Source organism: Polyodon spathula, chromosome 6, assembly GCF_017654505.1.
Source record: "Polyodon spathula isolate WHYD16114869_AA chromosome 6, ASM1765450v1, whole genome shotgun sequence".
Lineage (NCBI taxonomy): Eukaryota > Metazoa > Chordata > Actinopteri > Acipenseriformes > Polyodontidae > Polyodon > Polyodon spathula.
In genome coordinates this window covers 16,266,514-16,287,205 of record NC_054539.1, presented here as the reverse complement: position 1 = coordinate 16,287,205, position 20,692 = coordinate 16,266,514, and the positions used below count along the sequence as shown (strand labels likewise).

General features: G+C 38.0%; 1 protein-coding gene across 3 annotated transcripts; it reads left to right on the top strand.

The window, feature by feature from the left end:
• The first annotated feature begins 9,931 nt into the window (after positions 1-9,931).
• LOC121316919 (transmembrane protein 200A-like) lies at positions 9,932-17,743 on the top strand. Of its 3 annotated transcripts, XM_041252291.1 has the most exons (3): positions 9,932-10,714; positions 12,285-12,429; positions 14,980-17,743. In XM_041252291.1, exon 3 carries the CDS (start codon positions 14,996-14,998, stop codon positions 16,466-16,468), a length of 1,473 nt encoding a protein of 490 aa, XP_041108225.1. In that variant the 5' UTR covers positions 9,932-10,714; positions 12,285-12,429; positions 14,980-14,995; the 3' UTR covers positions 16,469-17,743. The 3 variants fall into 3 exon arrangements, with proteins under 3 accessions (XP_041108225.1, XP_041108226.1, XP_041108224.1); XM_041252292.1 differs by lacking the exon at positions 12,285-12,429 and having other exon boundaries at positions 9,932-10,180; XM_041252290.1 differs by lacking the exon at positions 12,285-12,429.
• The last annotated feature ends 2,949 nt before the right edge of the window (positions 17,744-20,692 follow it).

Sequence of the window (20,692 nt, the reverse complement as noted above, 5' to 3'; positions counted from 1 at the left end):
TTAAGAATTTAAACTGACAATTATTATCAAATTAAATCAAAAGTGATTTAGAAAATAAATTCATTTTAAATGGTTCCAATTGTAACCTCTTCTCCTAGAATTGATAATATGTCCTTGGAGAAACACTAAGAATCATGAAGTGAATGATATGCTTCCATAAGATAATAGCTTTTTAAATACTTCTAATTATGGTACACTTACCTGGTCTATTGGTAGGCTAAACCTTTAATGAAAGTGGCTAAAAATTACTTTTTCCTGCTGCTGTGAAAATGACGGTAAGGAATGTGGAGGCAATGAGAAAAAAAGATTGAAGGTATACCACTACAAGACATGGGCAATGCTTTTGTTATCCACTAGCATACAGTATGTCTTCTCTCTATTCCATATTTATGTATTTGAAGAGTAGGTTCTCCTTATGGGTTATTGTGTTTTTTTTTTTTTTAATTAGTGTTGCCTATCACTATGTACTTTGATCTAGCTCTGTTTCTTAATCAATTTTACCTGTGTTTTTGTACCCTACCCACTTACAAATGAAGATTGACAGACCAGTTCTGTCTATCAAGTCGATTGCCTTTTCTCCAAAGCAACTCCCTCAGCCAAAATACTGAACCCTCGAGGCAAGGCATAGTCTGGCTAGTCTCCTTGTCTCCTTCTTACCTTGTTAAGCATGGGCCACTGATGTGAGAGCCCTAGTCAATTTTCCTCCCACAAAAGCCAATGTAGTGCTCCCTGTGGACCCCCAGGATTGGCAACTCAGTACAATTGAGAATTGAACCTTTCAACTCTCAATTGTACATATCTGCTGTATATAGATATGCACTTCTACTAGAAATGACAATGTAACCAGACAGACAAATTCATCAGTTTTATCTGTTGCTGAATTTAGCTCAATGATCTAGGGCTAACTTGCTTTTTTGTTTTTTTTAGTTTGTTAATGTAAAGTTAAAGCATATCATAGGTCATCATGCATTTGCATCTTCCATATATCTCTACATAAAGACTATAATTTTTTTTCATACATCCCCATATGTGGTAGTCATGAATGAAAGGGTTAAGACCCTAAAAACACTGTGTCCCATAAGGCTTGCTGCCCATGACAGCCACACTCACCTTCCAGAAGGTTGTCTGTTTAGTTCAATGACTGTATCAAAAATTATTATGTTCCTGCAGCTTAACCTATAGGTAATGTACACAAACAGGAAAGGCAATTAGTTCTGCTTTCTAAAAAAAAAAAAAAAAAAAAAAAAAAAAAAAAAAAAGTAAATTGCACACCTGGGTGAAATATGGAATAGTATAGTCTGTGAAAGACTTGTTGCTTACCTGGAAGAAATTAGCACTGGAATGAATTTTTTAAACCAACTTGTAATCATAGCGTATAGTTCTTGTTTTTTCTCTTTCAGTCGGTCTTGATTAGCAATTGTTATGTTGATTGTTGGTTGATTGTTGGAACATTTTATTTAGATATAAATTAATTTTTGGTCTTAGGAAACTAGCTACTTCAAAGAGAAAATGGATTTAACCAGATGCTTTGACGCTAGGGTTAAGACAAATGGACAATTGTCTGATCCATGCTTTGAAAGAGGATACCTGCAAACTGTTGTCACCATGTAACCTTTAAGATGTCTGGTTATAACATTGCAACTCAGAACTTTTATCTTCAATAAACTATACTTATCTGGACAGAAGACAGCGACTTGTCTTTCCTTCTTTTATTTCGCATTTCAACATTGAGCATTAGGCTGCATTTATCATATTGACCCGAAACATATTGTTTGTGCATGTGACAAAGTGGCTGAGTGGATGTATGTGCAGGGGTAATGCAGTGTGGTAATGAAACAGACAGAGAGGTTTAATCCGGTTTGGAAAAGGGATCTTTATTTTTGTATCCAGGTCTGGTGACCAATAACAATAACAACAAATAATAACGGGTTTGCAGACCAAAACAATTATAATAAACCACACGTATCCACCCCACAATTATACATACATGGTCACCAGTTCTGGGTGAGTGCTGTAGTGCTCGTGGTGGGTGATACAGTTTATTGCGTGACAATAGTGCAGTGCTGTTCCCGGTTTTGTGCTGGCCCTTGATGACAGCTCCGGAATTGTGTTAGCGATCTAGTGTAGTGTTATAAACAAGATGATTACACAGAGACAAACAAACAAAAAACAATTACTGCGTTATTGCAACAGAGTCTTACCCCCTTCCTGGCTGGCTGACTTCCCTTGAACCCTTGGAAATAACTGTCAGACCAGCCCGTCCAAGGAATTCTGTTCTCGCTGTTTAGCACCCACACAGGTCGGGAGGGAGATTTACAACCAAGAATCATTGTATTTCTTTCACAGTGCACCATATCAGTCCAATTATGATTATGTTTTTATATTTTATGTGCATATTCAGATCCTAAAGTAGGAAAATTCATTAAATGTCATGATGAAAAAATATAATTGTAAAATGTTCTTTTGTTATTATTCAGATAGATCTCAAACACAATAGGAGGGTGACAGAGAAATACTTCTACAGTGGAGGAGGGCTAAACCGTGATTGACAGTTGAATGCATATATGTGTCTTTGTACAATGCAAACTTATACTCCCACTATTTCAATGAAGTTATTAAAATAGCTGCTCATTTTTGCAAAAAAAAAAGTTAAAAAAGTTAACCTACTGTTTAAAGTGACAATGAACCCAATCATTCAGTAATAACCCCATTTAACACAAGACATCTATCATGATTACTTTAAGGTCTGTCATTCATTTGTGGAATGACCTCTACACACATTGAAACCAGCACAGGAATAATTGTGTGCTCCCTGCCCATCTAGATGAATTATCTTGATCTCCCCTTACATGTTTGATTCATTGCCAGCTCCAGAAAGCTACCCTAACCGACCATCATAAAGCCTATAATATCTGTACATGCTCAGTAACTACTATACAAACTTTTAGTGTACAGTATATGTCCAAAATGGAATTTACCAAAAATGTGCTCTTTCTGTTCCATGTTGCAATATTATCCCTATTCAAACTGGGCCAATGTACAGAAGAGAGTAGTTAAAACTAACATTACAGAACTCAACTCCTCCCCACCATTTTGCTTCACAATGCGAAATTATAAATTATCACCAGTGGCTACAGAATAACAATCAAGACTTGTTAAAATGTGGAACCTTTTGTTATTTGCAAAGCATTTGTTAGCTTGGATTTTTTGAAATGGTGTACATAATACATTTTTCACTTTTTCAAATACATATATTTATATTCCAATTAAAATGTATCAATGTACAATGTGACGGGGAACTCCCCATCTATATGAATATGTTTGGAACTGGCAGGGAGGGGGTTAAATTTCTCCCTGCCAAGAAAACATGTGAGAATGTGGCTGGAGCTCTAATTGAATAATTAGTAATTACTGATTAATTGGGCTCCAGCCACAGGGGATAAAAGCCAGGGGAGAGGGCCTGCCTGGGTGGTGTTCTTTTGTTTGGGGAGTTTGCTGTTGTGTTGGGGAGAGAGAGAGATATATATATATATATATATATATATATATATATATATATATATATATATATATATATATATATATATATATATATATATATATATATATATATATATATATATATAAATAAATAATAAATAATAAATACTAGACCTGGAACCAATTGACACTGTCAATTTTACTTTGTAAGTTCAATTTGATTATTTGTTTGAATCTCTTTCTGTTGGCTCTTGTGCCTATTTATTTGATTATTTTTGTTTAATAAAGAACTTTATTTTTGCCTTTACTCTGTCTCTGAGCCTCAATCCTCTGTCATCCTGTCACATACAATTATAGTGAACAACCCTCAAGATTAAGGAATACATTTCAAAATCCTGGCCTATTAACTACCCTGTAGCTACAGCTATAGATATTGGTAGATAGATTTTATTGTGATTAAAAAAAAAAAAAAAACTTTTTTAAACAATCAATATTTTTTTTTTTTGGTTATAACCTATTCACACTGCCTAATATTGCTTTTAACACTTGATTGATCTAGGTTGTGAAAATTAACCTTCCAAAGAACGCCTGGGGTGTTTTCACACCCCAAGCATCATTTTCTATAATTATTATCTTCCACAAGGTGTTCTGTTGAAGGTTAAAAGAACAGTGACATTTAGTTTCAAATGAGGACAAACTAAAGTCAGAATTTTCCCTGAGACACTGATCATGCTGCCAACATGGGCTGTACAACTTTCATTCCTGCAGTGAGCTATTTTTAGAAATAAATTACTAAAAGTCAATAAGGAAACCATAAAACACTCACTACCATAAGATCAAATATTCCCTTTTTTCACTCTTTTTCAGAATCCCGAATTCACAAGGGACTGAGAATAACATAAGACTGCCAGTTCTTTGGCAACCCCATTAAAAAAAACAAAACAAACAAAAAAAAACAGTATTGAGTAAGGATACCAAGCAGAAAGCTACAATTCATTAACAAGCCCTAGTTTGATGCCCTTCCACAATTATAGTTGAATACATGAGGACTTAGGTTGTTATTGGAAAGGTACATTTGTGTGTATAATCTTGTTTTACTACATCAGGAAGTAAACAAATTGTGGACACAAGGATAGATTTTACTTCATAACTTTATGGTTAGTTGAGTTGCGAATAGGATACTGTGCAGGTATAATGGACAGGCATAGAAGGTACTACAGTAAAAAATAATGTGTTTCCTGGTTAATTCATTGTTGAGACACAAGAGTTTAAAACTTGTCATATGATATACCATAAGATTGTCTAGTTTGAGTGCTCCAAGGTTTACATGTGCGTTTATAAGATCCTCATATTATTATCTTGTTTTTATGACTAGCATGAGACACTTGAAATTTATTTAAATTTGAAACATCAGTTCCTTTGGAAATTGTTAAGTGTTACTAGCCTTCAATACTTGAATACCGCCACTCTTTATTTAAATCCTGCTGGGTGTTATTATTAACATTACTACATATAATATTGTGACAGGGTAGCCTTGCATTAATGACGTTCCCAGACCAGGCACGGAAGCTGACGACAACACACAAGCAGATACTCGGGTGAAAACGCAATCCTCTGCACCGTTTTTATTCAACAAAAATAACATATTTAAACAAAAACAATGCTCACAGAGCCCAAAAATAAAAGGTTTAAACAAAAACAGTCACAAACACAAAACTGACAAAAGTACCGTGCTGGCTTCGTTTTTGATTTTCTCTGCTTGCTCTCCTTCTCTCCTCTGAACATCCCCTTCAAACACACAAACATATAGGTTTATACAGGGGTGTAGTCCTGGAGGGTCAATGGGGAGCACTGCTCCCCCACTTCTCTTGGGCAGGGAGAGAACCGCTTACTTCATGTGTAGAATATTGAACCGTTTTGCTCCTATTAATATATGGAGATACATATGTGTATAACCCATATAAATAAGCAAACAATACAATAACCGTAAGAGACACTTGAGAGATAAATAATGAAAATAAGTTTGAATATAGCATGCCTGGTCTAGAACAACAGGTGTAATTAATGTAGAGAGGTGAAGGGAACCTGTATTAACGCTGTGCTAAGGTGTCAGCATTTTACAATTAGATGTAAAAATTGGAACAGTTCTTATTTTTAGACCCTGTGGAAGGGTGGTGGATAATTCACTGACACAGGAGACAGACAGGTGGATTTGGCAACACTGCACAGGTGCCCAGTTTTATTTTGGGGTGCTCTTTTTCTTTTAGCCTGCAGAGGCCACTGTTGGTCCGTGGTCTGCTTACCAACGATGGTAAACAGAACCACGGGAATACCAGGTGATGGTACACAATACCGGCGCACTTGCAGGTGCTTCGAAACAATAATTCAAAACAGAAGGCACAAAGAAACAGGGAAAATAAAACAGTAACAAAACTACAAAGAAAAGGTGCTGCATTTGACAGCTATATCCCGGCCGCCGCTATCCGTGCGACCCGGATCCAACTAGCCTGCTTAGTTATTTTTTTCTCGGGGTCTGCCCAAGGGTTGCCTGTTCTCACTGTCTCACTGTGAAACGTTTCGTTTCTTTTTCTCTCTCGACTGGTTCTCAGTCCTGGACCAGCGCTTCCGCACTCTCGGCGCGTCTATAAGGGCAGACCTGAGGAAACAGCAGAGCATTAACTTACAGAGCTAACAATCTCCCCAAGACTCATCTCCCAGCCATTCATAGAGGGGGAAAGTCCACACACCCACTTTCCCACCTCCCTGTGTCACTGCCATGACTCACTGGCGATTGTTGGACGACTGCCGCCCTCTTCCTGCAGCATTGTGAACACGCCAGCAGAGTCAGCACAGATTTCCCCCTACTACAGACCCATATATAAGAAATCATGTGGATAAATTAAGATAAACATTTATTTAAAAGACAAAAGTCAACAAGCAAATGAAGTGTACCTATGGCCTTACACATCTCTTTTTGCAAATACAATATACAAGAAGGGGGAGTGTTATGCAGAATGTATTAATAATAATAATATTAATAATAATAATAATAATAATAATAATAATAATAATAATAATAATAATAATACTGTTTTAATCATGTGTGTATTAGTGTATGAAACTGGTTGTAAAAGTATGTACAGTATTTGTGTATTTATTTATCTACAATACATATAGCTGTAAGTCTATTTGCTTTACAATAATACCTCAATACCTGATTGTCTGAATTTGTAATCAATTGGTACACTTGTTAGCGGGGGGTGGGGGGGTGTAGATAATAGTGACCCCTCGCTTCTAAATATAGCACTACACCACTGGGTTTGTATACATGTACACTTAACAATAATTACACCACTCAAGCAATAATTCAAAAACGGCTCCAGCCACATTCTCACAAGCTGTCTGCCAGATGTGAGCTGCTACCATTGCATCTGCCAGACCACATCCAAACCTATAACAAATGAAACAGTTGTTTATTTGTTTTTTTTAAACACAAAACAATACATTTTTAAATCAAACTAATACAATAATACAACAATAAACCATTCTTTTAAATACACACACAAATTCACCTGTTCCATTTCATTATGTGCAGGGCTTTCCTTCAAATACAAATGCAAATTGAGTCCTTTAAAAAACAGGTTGATACATTTAAGATCATCCACTGTTTAAAATAATTTAAATAGACCCTATTTTATACTGTATTCACAGTATAATCGTAAATCTCGAAAAACTACTCACTTCTAAATCTTTTGTAGTCATTTTTGTATTACTTTAGTATAAATACATGTTAATTTGGATTTATATGTTGTTTTTTTCTGACTTTATGTGAACGAAAAGACACACATTTGCCTGTTTTCCCATTGGAAATAGTGATATTTTGAAATATCACTGTCCTGGTCACAAAAGCAAAGTTTGTGGGGAATAATAGCCATTTTCTATACTTTTGAGGCATAAGCAATTAGGAAATAACACTTACTACCCAGGAACAAAAATTGTGTTACATAGTGTAATCTGACGTCTGATTTGAGGAACACAGTGTAGCGACCGATAGTTGTAGATGGCTGAGAGGAGGTAGATGCTGAAGCTAGGTGAAGTAGGGAGTGATTTCTAGATCTGGCTGCGGGAGGCTTCTTGGGGGTGATGAGACGACAGGTGAAGTTGGCAGTCCCTCAATCACATCAAGCATTGGTTTTATGTCCGATACCGCCTCTACCTGTTTATGTCCTCAAACATCTCCTAGATTGAGTGATGTGCTGGTAGAGATCAGGTTACAGATAGATAAAAGAAGAAGATGATAAATCTCACCTTCACTCCCTGGAATTCAACCTAAGGGTTAACACTTAAAAAATTATTTATTTATTTTGGTGCCTAAGGATGTGGTAAGTGAGAGTCTTGGCAGTGTGGCCAAACTCACAGCTGTTCTCTTGTTAATGTGTGAGCGGTGTATGTATAGTTGATCTGCACTGCCTGTCCTATTGTCATGAATCAGCTGTTTCAACGAATTAGTATTGATGTGTAAGGGCTGGCATTCAGTGTTTCAACCAATTAACACGAATCATTGACATGTAAGGGCGGGTGCTTATAGTTTCAACCTATCAACACCAAGAATTGCCCTGTTACGTGAGCGTTTACATTCGGAAAGTCTTGTAACAGCTGGTTTTGCTATGATAATTGAGCTCAGCAATGTCTGATGATAAAACATGAAAAACATTCTCTAGCATCCAGCAAGGACTATTTTAACTGTTAACATACGTGTCAATATATCTATCAATAAACAACCAATATCATAAAATTGTGTACATGCTATTGTTTGTGTTTGTTTAGCACTTCCTTTCAATAAACTGCATGTTGGGATTATAGGTTCTGTACAGGATTGTGCAGATATGCCACTGGAACTGGCTCTGCCATTTGGTGCTACTTGTGTTTGCACTTAATGAATGCTCAGTTAGTAAATATTCTATATTTTATGCTGAAACACCTGTCCAGTTTTGTGGGTTTTCCAATAAAAAAACAGTAACTTGAAAAAGACTAAAGAGTTAAAATTAGGTTTACCAGAACGTTACCAACAACAATATTTTTTGGTTGCCGCTCGGCAGTTCTTCTTTTCCTTATAAACAGAAATATCACAGCAGGAATTAATCTGAAGACAGTCTTCCATTGTGCCAAAAGTTAAAAAACAATTACTCAGCTGTTACCATGGCCATAATTATGAGGACACCAAGGTCGTGTCCTCTGTTTTTTTTTGTATCATAAATGCTCATGTAAAAATTCTGGTGAAGTACAAAATACTCCTTCATTTTCTCTGTTGGTTTGATGTGTAACATAGATTTGTAGGTTGAATAGTAAATACCAAGCAGTCATATAAATACTGCCAGCTATAGCTTGAAACCTATTTTGACCTTGGTAGAATGTCAGCTCTAGTTGTGGCCCTGACTGTTACCTGTTGTGTATTTAAAGGTTCACCAAGAAAATATACCACTGTGTACATTTTCTATGATTAAGCCAAAAAAGGAAATAACTTTTCTTGAAGAACCTTGTATTTTCTTTGCTAGTAGTTTTTACACTATTAAGTGCACTGTGAATGCAAAAGCTATCTACTGTATAGTAAACATATTTCTAGGCTGTTTTTTTTTTAAAAACAATTTTAAAGCAATCTCAGAAAATCCACTACATATATTCAGCACCAACTGTACCTGTCACATGCTGCTCACAAGACAAGTACAGTAACAGGTTGCGACATCTGCCACATCTTGAACCAACATAGGAACCTTCTGTACTTAGAACTTCCCTTGTGTCAGTTTCTCTAAATTGATCAAGAGGAAGTGCACTGTCCAGGTGCAGATACAAGTGCTACGGTATATAGAATTTGATTTGAGGTTCTAGGGCACGTGGATGGGGGATGGGGCACTTTTTGCAATTTCTTGATTGCTTAAATGCAGGAATATTAGAATACTGATAAAGAAATGCAGAATGCTCATGGAATGCTATTTGGATATGGTTTCAATGGATTGATGGATCACAAACAGAGAACAAAGTAATTCTGAAAAACCAACAGCCACTGTGGGCATGGGTAGTGGAAAATATGAAAATAGTTGTTGTCATTTCATAAACTAAGCCTTTTTGGTGAACTCTTTGCACTGAAAGAAAATTATACATTTGAAATCTCGCAGTAAATTCTAGTAATGCTTAACTTACCTGCTAGTACTTTAGAGCTAGCAAACATTACTTATTTGGAGTTAGTTCAATAACGTAGTTATGTCCCAGTCTGAAATCTGTAAAGAAGACATTTCCATCAATCAATGACAATATTAAAACATCTGATACCTAGATCAATTGATTTTCTTATATTTTTTTGTTCCGCTACATCTACGTCACTATCACGTTCAGAGAAACGTCACGTGGGACATAGAGCTGTCTTCAGCTTTTCTCTTAGCCAATTCGCACGGAGCTGTACTGAGAGTCTCAGCTCAGTTACGGTAGTAATACAAGGAGAAATATAAATATTTTTAAAAGATGCTCTGTAACTATAACAACACATTATTGTTTTTGTTTTTTTTGTACGCTTGTTCAGCACTGTTTGAGCGGTGGAACATTCAGCTTTGTTTCGTACAGAGGGGTAACTCCCCCGCCTCCGTTTTTTTTTTTTTTTTTAAAAGTAACAGCCTGAAACAAAGACACTGAATTATTAACATCTCAGGTAAGTCTCCACGCTATCTTTTTTTTTCTTCTTCTTCTTTCAAAACAGCTTTATTTTTCTTTGTTTTGTTCCACCGTAACAGAATTATAAGCCTGTGTTTGTAACGGTTTTATTTAGTTAAAACAACACGAGTTGTTTAAAGCGCTTCAAAATTAAACGTACTCGTAATTTAAAAAAAAAAAAAAAAAAAAAAAAAAAAAAAAAAAAAAAATCAAAAAAAACCACAGCGATTTAAATGGATACATTCTTTAGCATTAAACCACGAATATTTCCATTAAGTTAAGTCCTGCGGGCGTTTGGAGTTCTGATTCAGACAGGGAGAAAAATAAGAAGCCCCACAGTAATGGAAGTCCGAGCTTATTCGCACTGGGTTCATGTCTGAGCCCTGAAAAAATGCTTCGCAAGGAATCCACATGGAGAGTGCAGGTGGTCAAGGGCTAGGAATCAGAAGAGTTACAAGTCTGGCAGACTACACACTTCAGCGCAATCTTCACCACAAGACCATGGCACAGTGACAACGGTTTCATTTTACAGGTGAGATTCTCATTCTCATTATCACTCTCTCTCTCTCTCCTCCCCTCCCCACTATTAATAGTAATAACATTTAAAAAAAAAAGGATAGGTAAATGTATACATGAATAATGTTGTTAAGGTTCATTCAAGTTGGTTTTTTTTTGTTTTGTTTTGTTTGTTTTGGTTTTTTGGTTTTTTTTTTTAAAGATCAATTAGATCTGTAAAATAAAAAATAAATACATGTTTGAAAGACCTATAGATCTGATGACTGCATTAAATTTAGCTCGTTTGCCTTGCCGGTAGTAACTAGTAGTAATCGCAGTCTAGCACTGGTGTGTTGTGTGTGTCAAGCCACACTGGCAGTAGTTCAGCATACAGGGACATAAAATACATAACAACCGCAAAATTGCCAAAATTTGTTAACATAACATTATTCAGCAGGTTTAATTCGACTTTATGAAGAAAAATAGTTGATTCTATACAGTGATGCAAAACTTATCGCCATAACTGAACAGTACGCTTAAACAGTTGGTGGCATCTCTTCAAAGGCAAGTGCTTTAAATTAAGATTTAATTAAATAAGTGCGTGTGTGTTTGAATGTTTATTATGAATTATTTAATTTTTATATATATATATATATATATATATATATATATATATATATATATATATATATATATATATATAGAGAGAGAGAGAGAGAGAGAGAGAGAGAGAGAGAGAGAGAGAGAGAGACACTCCCTTGAGAAAGATATGTACAACATATCGAAACGTTGGGCAGCTGACTCTTTGAGCTATATATATATATATATATATATATATATATATATATATATATATATATATATATACACACACACACACACACACACACATATATCATTTGACCCCTAAATCATGAAAGATGACTTATTATAATTGCAGTGTGTTTAACAAATGCAGTTAGAACTGTGGATTTTTATAACCTTCTCAGTAATGATATACTGGTGTTGCTTCACAGTGACAGTGATCTATTTTTCTGGAGCCTTATCCCACTACGCCCTCCCACACACCAACACCTCCGCACACATCTGAAATTTCCGACAAGAAGTGCAGAGACAGGACTTACTACCATGCTTGTGGCGCTGGTTTTAGCCTACATATGAATACAAAAAAAATATTTCATAAAACACCAATAAAGGGGGCTAGTACTTTTACACTAGGTGGGCAGTGGCAGGCATTTAAAATTTTAAAATCTAGATGTGTGCTCACTAATTTTACCATATATTCTAAACTGCTTGACTGCTGTTGAATTTAATTCTAAGTCCTGCTCTGTATACACTGGCTCTAGACTGCTGGATTTTTATTTTTAATTAAATTGATAAATTATTTCAGGGATGCTTTGCATGTCATTTTAAATTGAGATAACAAATGCTCAGCATATTTAAGCCTGAACCCTTTCTATGTAAAGTGGAATAGACTGCTACCCTCCAGCTGTTACACCATACACATTTCAATACGATATCTTTAACCAGGTAGGTGGGTTGGTAACCATAGTGTAATAGATAGGTTGTCTAGAATCACAAACTAAATGTGTCAATTTAAATTTTAGGAGCATCAGAAGCACCCTTGTCAGATGTAAAATGAGATGTTATGGAGGTATATAACAGGAACCTGACTTACTGTTGGATATGAGGAATATAGGTTGTTTCTAAAGGACTGAAAGAATGGAGGGTTTTTGTACAGCTTAATGCAAGGTAAGATGCAAAGGTTTGGGCTTACTGGTTGGTGGAAAGAGGAAAAGGCTGTCATTAGGGCGCATGTCCCACAAGACAATAGAAACAGTAACAAATTACCAAGTGGAGACATTTTAAAGGCAAGCAAAAACATGAATGCTGAAATCATGGTTGATTTCAACTTCCTTGATATAAATATGACAAATCTCCTAGGGATCTGGCACAGTGGGAAATGAAATGGTAGATGCAGTGAATGATTGCTTCCTTACACAGTCAGAAATCCAACTAGGGAAACTATAGGTCAAGACCTAGTGTTCACAAACAGCAATTAAAAAAAAAAAAACATGCATGCCTTAAACAAATGCTTTGTGGTAAGTGTGTCTAAAATATGTCTTTTGGGTGTTTTATGTACAGCACATAAAGAACACATTTTAGGCACACATACTGAATAAAAACAATAAATGTTTAATTAAGAGTTATGTAGACTTGTTCAACTGATACAAATCAGTGACTACAATACAGTTGGCATGTTTATCCCAAAAGGTGTGCACTCATCAAGAGTGTCGCAGATTTCCAAGATGCCAAATCGTTGTTATTGTTTGATCTGTTAGCTGCAGACTGGGTTATCAAAGCAGCAGGTGAATGGCATATTATCCTACGTGTGTATGAATGTTACAGTGTGAACGCTCCTGAGAAGAAAAACACATCAAGTAAAATGTTGTGCCTCAATGATTCTTTTGATTCTATCATCACTCATTAATTATTTTTGCTTTACCTGCTAAGAACCATCACATATCCTGTAATCCAAACAGAGAAAAACTTGAAAACATTACCAAACAATGTAGAACGTCTCAGAACCATGACGACTTTCAACCAGCTGTTTATGTGCCTGGGTGTCTTCGGCTGTCTGACCATTCCGACAACAGTTGCTGGAGGTCTTGGGTGTCCCATGTGTACACACAGACTGTCAGTTGGCAGCTTGTAGGGCCAGATTGAGAGCCAGACGATCCCCCATACAACCTGTTGAATTGATCCCACAAGCTGTCACTGGTGCTATAGCCCGGAAAACATATTGCTTGGACATTATGGGAGTGTTCAATGTGTTTTATAGATTAGGTCAGATGTTCTGCCTCTGGCATAGTAATATACAAGAGCATGTTTCATTAAAACATGAAATATATGAGCAGAGACACCTGATTTAAAACATTTTAGTACTGAATATCTCATGATTTTAGTCTTGCTGATGCTCTTCACCTCAATCTGAACAGCTGAATCTGTCTAGCACTCGATGGGCCCAATAATAAAAAGACAAAACCCTGAATGCCCATATTCCGCTGAATAATGACTGACTGCTGAAATGTAGCCACCTCTTGAGAACATGCAGAAAATCTGTACCAGCATGTCACACAGCAGCATGGGACCCTGTTCATTTGCATATGATGTATAGGATTAACGTCTAAAAATTACAATATCCTTTATGATATACATGTAGTACGACTAACTAGGATTACACCTAAACATATGTGGTATAGGTACCCCAACCACAAACGTGTATGCGACGTTATTTGTATATTACTTCTAGAAGAAATTAATCAATAATGAAACATTGAATGCAATGTTACTTTTTGAAAGTATGCAAAGTGCTGTCTTTCCTTTCTCATTACTTTCTATAACTGTGGTTTAGAGTTTGTTGAGATGCAGAATGACAGTGCTGGAGAGCCAGGTATTGGGTTTTCTCATGGTCATGTGTAGTATGCAGACAGTGATAATGTAAAACTGCTTTCCTGTCCTGAAATCTACCTGTTGAATATTCCCCAGTGGGCCTGCATCATCTGCTTTCTGTTATCGTCCAGTCTCTAATTTCCGTTCTGGCCTGACTGAAATCCCAGATGCCAATTAGTCCAGGTTTTGATGATGCTGTAGCTCAGCTAAGATAAAGTTGCACTAACTATGGATCAGAAAATTCAAGTTCAGTTAATTCTCATTTTTATGCAATTTTGTGAAAATGTTGTAGTTTATGTTTCCAGATCAAATTTGTTTATTTATTCTTTGCTGTTTTTAAAGCAGTTTGACAATTGTATAGGTGCTGCAATTTAAATATATACACAAACAAACAAATGTGTGGCAACATGCATACAGTTTTGTACACAAGTTTTTTCTTAGCTAAAGTAGAATAGTTTTATCACGACTGTAACAAAATACTTCTAGAATATGTGTAGCTAATTTGTCTCTATTCTTTAATGCATTACCAGTATGCATATGGTAACATTCAACCACTGGTTCCTACCATTGTGGTGCCCTGACATTTGTAATTAAATATTACAGTGAGTTTCTATTTTTACAGTAACTGGAGATGTCCCCATCTTCTTAACTTATAGTAAATTACCACCAATCTGTCAACAAAACTAAATGCTAAATCTTTTTGTAGCTTTTATTGAATCCCTGAGGTTTCCTCAGCTCAGAACCATTTGGTTTGATTAACAAGAGTGCCATGCCAGCTATAAAAACAGCCTGTCAAAAAGCCAGATGCATTTTTCTGTAATTGTGTTTGTCCATTGTGTTTTATTGCAGGGCAGAGGAGAGCAGCATGATAGCAACTGGGGGTGTAATAACAGGTCTGGCAGCCTTAAAGAGGCAGGACTCGGCCAGATCCCAGCACCATCTGCCTTTGCCTACGCCACCTTCTCCCCAAGAGAAAAAGAGAGCGAAGCGGAAGCCCCGGGCAGATGTGGTGGTTGTTAGGGGCAAGATCAGATTAAACTCCCCTTCTGGGTTTTTTCTTATTCTTGGGATATTGATCTCAATGATTGGGATTGCAATGGCAATGCTTGGTTACTGGCCTGAAAAGGAGCATGTCTTAACAGCAGAATCCAAACTATCAACTAATGACACACAGGTTACACGTGACCGTGGCGGGATGGTGTCTCAGTTTTTTGAGCAGCACTTGCATTCTGAAAAAATGAAAATGCTAGGACCTTTCACCATGGGCATCGGCATCTTTATTTTTATTTGTGCTAATGCCTTACTACACGAGAACAGAGACAAGGAGACCAAAGTGATACACATGAGAGATATCTACTCCACTGTTATTGACATACACAGCCTGAGGATCAAAGAACAGAAATGCATGAATGGGGCCTTCACCTGTCCAATTGGGGAATCTGAGATGAAAAAGTATGAGAACCAATGTGCTTCGAAGTTAGCTGCTAATACTCTGTTGACTTTCTCTGACCTTGGTGATGATGTCATAGTGACACGGCGAGAGAGCTGTATTGAGGATTATGGTTTAGCTGATGAACCCAAGGGAGGCTCAAACCTCCTACTTCCAATACGCAAAGAAGGATCTGGTTCTGTGTTTGGCTTCCAGACAGAAAGCAGCAGGCTAAAAGAAGACAAAAATATGAACTCTAAAAAATGTGAAACCAAGTCTATTGTCTCATCTTCAATTAGTGCTTTTACGCTTCCTGTAATTAAACTGAATAACTGTGTGATTGATGAGCCTGATATGGATAACATAACGGAGGACTCTGAACTCAGTAGAGGTAAATCTCGACAGCCTTCCATGGATTCCCTAGCAGTTCCTTCAATGGATATTACTGAAACATACAAACCTCCCAGCCCTATGCTTCTAATCAGCAACTCAGCTAGAGAGTGCCCAACCTTTTCATCCCTCTCTCCAGGATCAGCAAGTGGGAGATACTTATCGCCTGGAGCTGCCCGGAAGGATTTTGGTTCCAATGCTTCCCTCCACATGCTGTCTGCCCATTCAAAATCCTTAGATTTAGATAGAGGACCTTCCATGTTAACTGTTCAGCCTGAACAAAGGAAACATCCAAGCTGGCCAAGGCTGGACCGCAGCAACAGCAAAGGCTACACAAAACTCGAGGATAATGAGGATCCAATGGACAGATTGCTGGTCCCACAGACCTCAAACAAAAGGGATTATACTAAAAAGGAAAAACTACTTATGATCTCAAGGTCTCACAATAATCTGTGTTTTGAACATGAAGCATTTATGAGCAACACCTTAAAGCGAGGGACATCGGAGACAAGATTCTAAATCTCTTTTTTTTTTTTTTTTTAAATGTACATGTCTGTCGTGATCAAAGTTTATAGAAAACTAATGTTTGCAATAAAGTGGGTGTCCTGAATGGTAAAGTTTGCTAGTTTGTGGCATAGGTGGTGTAGCTAATGTTTGCATAAAAACTGTGAAACTCAAAACATATCTGTGTATCTAGGCGATAATCAGGTAAAGCAAGAGGAAACCTAAGGAATCAAGATTTGAAACCGATAAGATTGTGTAAAATAGGTATAGCTACATTTAAAAAAAGAAAAAAAAATGGTGAAACTTGGAATGGACGTTACTTAAGATGTTTTATTTTATGAAATCAGGGTTATATAATTTGTGTCAAGGATAGCTACAGGATCTATATGGTTGATCTGGGCTTGAGTTTGACACAGTGATCTACTTTTTCATATATAAAGGCTTATTTATATCCCAGACAGGACCATGTTTTTTTTAATTTAAAATGTGCTTGGTCTTTTTGCTGGAAGGCCAATGTGTAAGGTGGTTTGCTGCTATCAGCTTGGTATTGATGGAGCTATTTGTAGATAATAATAAGCTAGTTATCCTCATATCAGAGATGTACTGGGTTATAAATACATATGTAAGCAGTATATCCAAAGAATATACCCCTACACTGCTGCCATAAGTGACTCATGCTTTTATATTTTAATGTGCACTTCGGGCTAAAATGTAGGTTATTTACATTACATGATATGTTAGTAAAAAAAAAAAAGTAATAATTATACAGTACAGTAGGAGGGTGGATGCATAAAGAAGAGTATACAAAATACTGACTAGCATACCATCAACAAACTGGTAAGTTTTTAGCCTGAATCTATAAACAAAGGTTAGTCTTCAGGATGTCATTCACGTGGACTCTCATTATAAGAGTTGTCATTTGTTCTGGTATGTTGTTTCCTTCTGTCGTTGTTAATGGACTTTCTAGCAGTCCTGTGTGAGATCAGTGCTCAGGTTTTTTTTTTTTTTTTTTTTTTTACTTTTTTGACCCACACAGTAAGCTGAGATTAAAATGTTTAATGTTTACTTCACGTTGTTAAAAATATTGGGGGGCGGGGATTGTAATTTTCCAAATAGCAGTACATGTTAACACGCTAATAACAAAGACTGGAACATTACTCGTGTTTTGTGTGTCAAGAGCAGTATTACTCTTTGTATGCGTATTTGTTGTTTAAACTTTGAGTCTGTATACTGTAACAGAGTTGTCTAGATATTTTGCTATGGAGCTTTTAATAATTCTGTCAGTTCTTGATATACATTGCTATTTTTGAAATAAGTTTAAAACAGTTTAATGTACATGTTTCTCAAATAAAATGTAATTTGTAGTTACAAAAAAAAAAAACTTTTGTAAATGTATTTATGGAAACAAGTGAAATACTTATTGCTACAGTACAAATAGTACAAATTATATCAGAGCTTTTCAAACATAAGGGGGTAACCCCTTGGGGAGGGCAACAAGGTTGTTAGGGGCTGCCAATACCAGACTGGAAAATACATTTTTCTGACTTCCTGGTGATTGTAAAAGCTCTGCATTAAATGGCAGACTCGATGGGCCTTCAGGATGATTGACTCAATAAACTAACCAGGCAGTGATCTTGTTTAAACTGACCAATCCCTGTCTACAGATCTTTTGTAGTTTTAGATCTATCATAGCTCAGCGACTCTGTCGCTCAGCCCTCCTTTATTTGAAAGTGCAGCGCTGGTGGGTTTTAATTAGTGCTGGGATGAATACAGGGCTTTCATGTTAAGATATTTGCTCATAATTTAAATATTCATTTAGATATTCGTTCATTTATCAAAAAGTAATAAAAGCCATTGGATTGCGCTGTGAGTCAGCATAGGGACAGGGGGCGTGTCCGTGGCCCCTGTGTGTGTGTGTACCTTTATTTTACAGCAAGACCTTACAACACATAACATGTTAAAATAGAAAAATATCCCAGGAGTAAAGAATACATTGTGCAGGACTAACTTTACCACAGTGAATGAACTTGGTGGTCTCAGGCCCCTGTGCTCCATAGCCTTGGTGCTTCGACACCCTTGGCACCACGAGAACTACGCCTCAGTGCTTCAACGCTTCAAGTTCTTTGTAGTCTTGCCCCTCAATACCCTTGAGACCCTTGGGCCCCTGGTGCTCCATAGCCTCCGTACCTCGGTGCTTCGACACCCTCGGCATTTCACCAGCACACTCAATCCCGTTTTTTTTTTTTTTTTTTTTTTTGGGGGGGGGGGGGGGGGGGGGGGGTGTCTGTTGTACAGCCTCGAATTTTCAGTGTTTCGGCTCCGTCGACATTCCAGAGTTACACACCTCGACTGAAATGTCTAATTTCCACCAGTGCACATCCTGCAGGCGGAAATTGCCTCTGCAGGACAAACACCCTGTGTGCAAGGTGCCTGGGCACTGAGCATGCCTCTCCTGCCTTGGCAGACAGGTCATCCTGCGCCTGGTTTAATTAGAGCACCCTGCAACAAAGAGTGGTGCTTTTTTTTGGACGAGAACCCTGCAACCAGCCTAGGAGAGCCATAGTGTGTCTCGGGATCCCATGTCTACCTCCCTACCCTCCAAGCCCTGCACAATGTATTCTTTCTGTTCAGGCTCCACAGCGCCACTGCAGTCGCTCTAGATCTCCCTCCAGGGGCAGAAAGAGAGCTAATAACGCGGACCAGGCAAGGGATATTGTCGATTTGTTCCCAGTCCCAGCCAGGCAGGAGCAGTGGCCCATACAGCGATTGTGACAGAGCATGGGTCTCAACCTCAACGATGCAAAAAGCCAATTAACACCGGTGCAGAGTACGGTTTATTTGGGTCTCCGGCTGGATTCCTTTACAATGTGAGCCTACCTGTCGGAAGACAGGGTAGCTGCTATTCGAAACTGCCTAGCCCTGTTTCAAACAGGGTCCACTGTGCAATTAGTGTTGTGCCAGAAACTACTGGGTCTGAGGGCCTCAGCGTCCTCAACTATTCAACTGGGGTTACTTCACATGCGCCTGCTTCAAACGTGGCTCAATGCCTTTCGCCTACACCCCAATCACGACAGACACCGTTGACTACAACCATCAAGTGGTGACACCAGGCGCATTCAACTCTGGTTGGGGGGTGGTCTGGGCCGGCAGAGGAGTCTGCGGATCCTGGTCTGGCCGCTGGACATCCCTGTACATAAATGCGTGTGAGGCGAGAGTGTATTAAATGGAATGTCCAGACAGTAATTTATGTGTACAGAAATAAAATAATTTATTTTTATTATCTATGCACAACAAAATAATTAAATAACAAAAGAAAACAAAATGGTGTGAGGGAAGGAGTGCAGGGGTGAAATCCAAAACAGATCGTGATAACTCATCTTTAATCGTCTTCGTGGTAAACCATACATAAACAAAAAAAGACAAAAGAAATGTTAGTGTTTTTTTTTTTAAAAATCCCGCTGCACCAAACTAGTTACTCCTCCTATTTTACTTTCGGACCAACCCCGAACAGTAGTACGTTCCCTTTAGTATGTAATGTCCCGCCTCTGTAGTCAGTGGAACACCAATCCCCAACTGACAAGTGTCCTTATCCTTCACTTGACTCCAGTGGCTGGAATTTACATACTCGTACTTCCCCCCCCCCCCCCCCCCCCCCCCCCCCCCCCCCCTCACCAAGGTGCCGCCCCTCAAAAGATGACTTTTGCCATGGTCACGAGATCTTGGTAAGGGAAGTCCCGAGTTGGTTTGATGCCATCTACTGTCAGGAGGCTGAATCACAGACCGAAATCCCTTTGACTCATCACAATGCGCTAGAGCTGAGAGCAGTCCACCTTGTGCTACAACATTTTCTCCCTGTGCTCCGCAACAAACATTTCCTTGTCCGCATGGACAACATGTCAGCAGTTGCATATATGAACCACCAGGGAGGGCTTCGGTCCCTGGGGATACACCACATAATCTTTCAGCTACTGATCTGGGCACAGAGGCACCTACTGTCCTTCCAGGCTGTACATCTCCCGGGAATGGTGAACTGGACGGCGAACCTCCTCTCCAGGAAACATCTTCACCCATGAGAATGGCGACTGCACCCTCAGGTGGTGCAGTGCATTTGGGAACGATTCGGGGAACCCCAGGTTGACCTCTTTGCCACGGCAGAGATGATTCATTGCCCCTTGTGATTCTCCCTCCACAGCTAGCGCATGAATGGCCCAAATCACCGTTATATGCTTTCCCCCTATA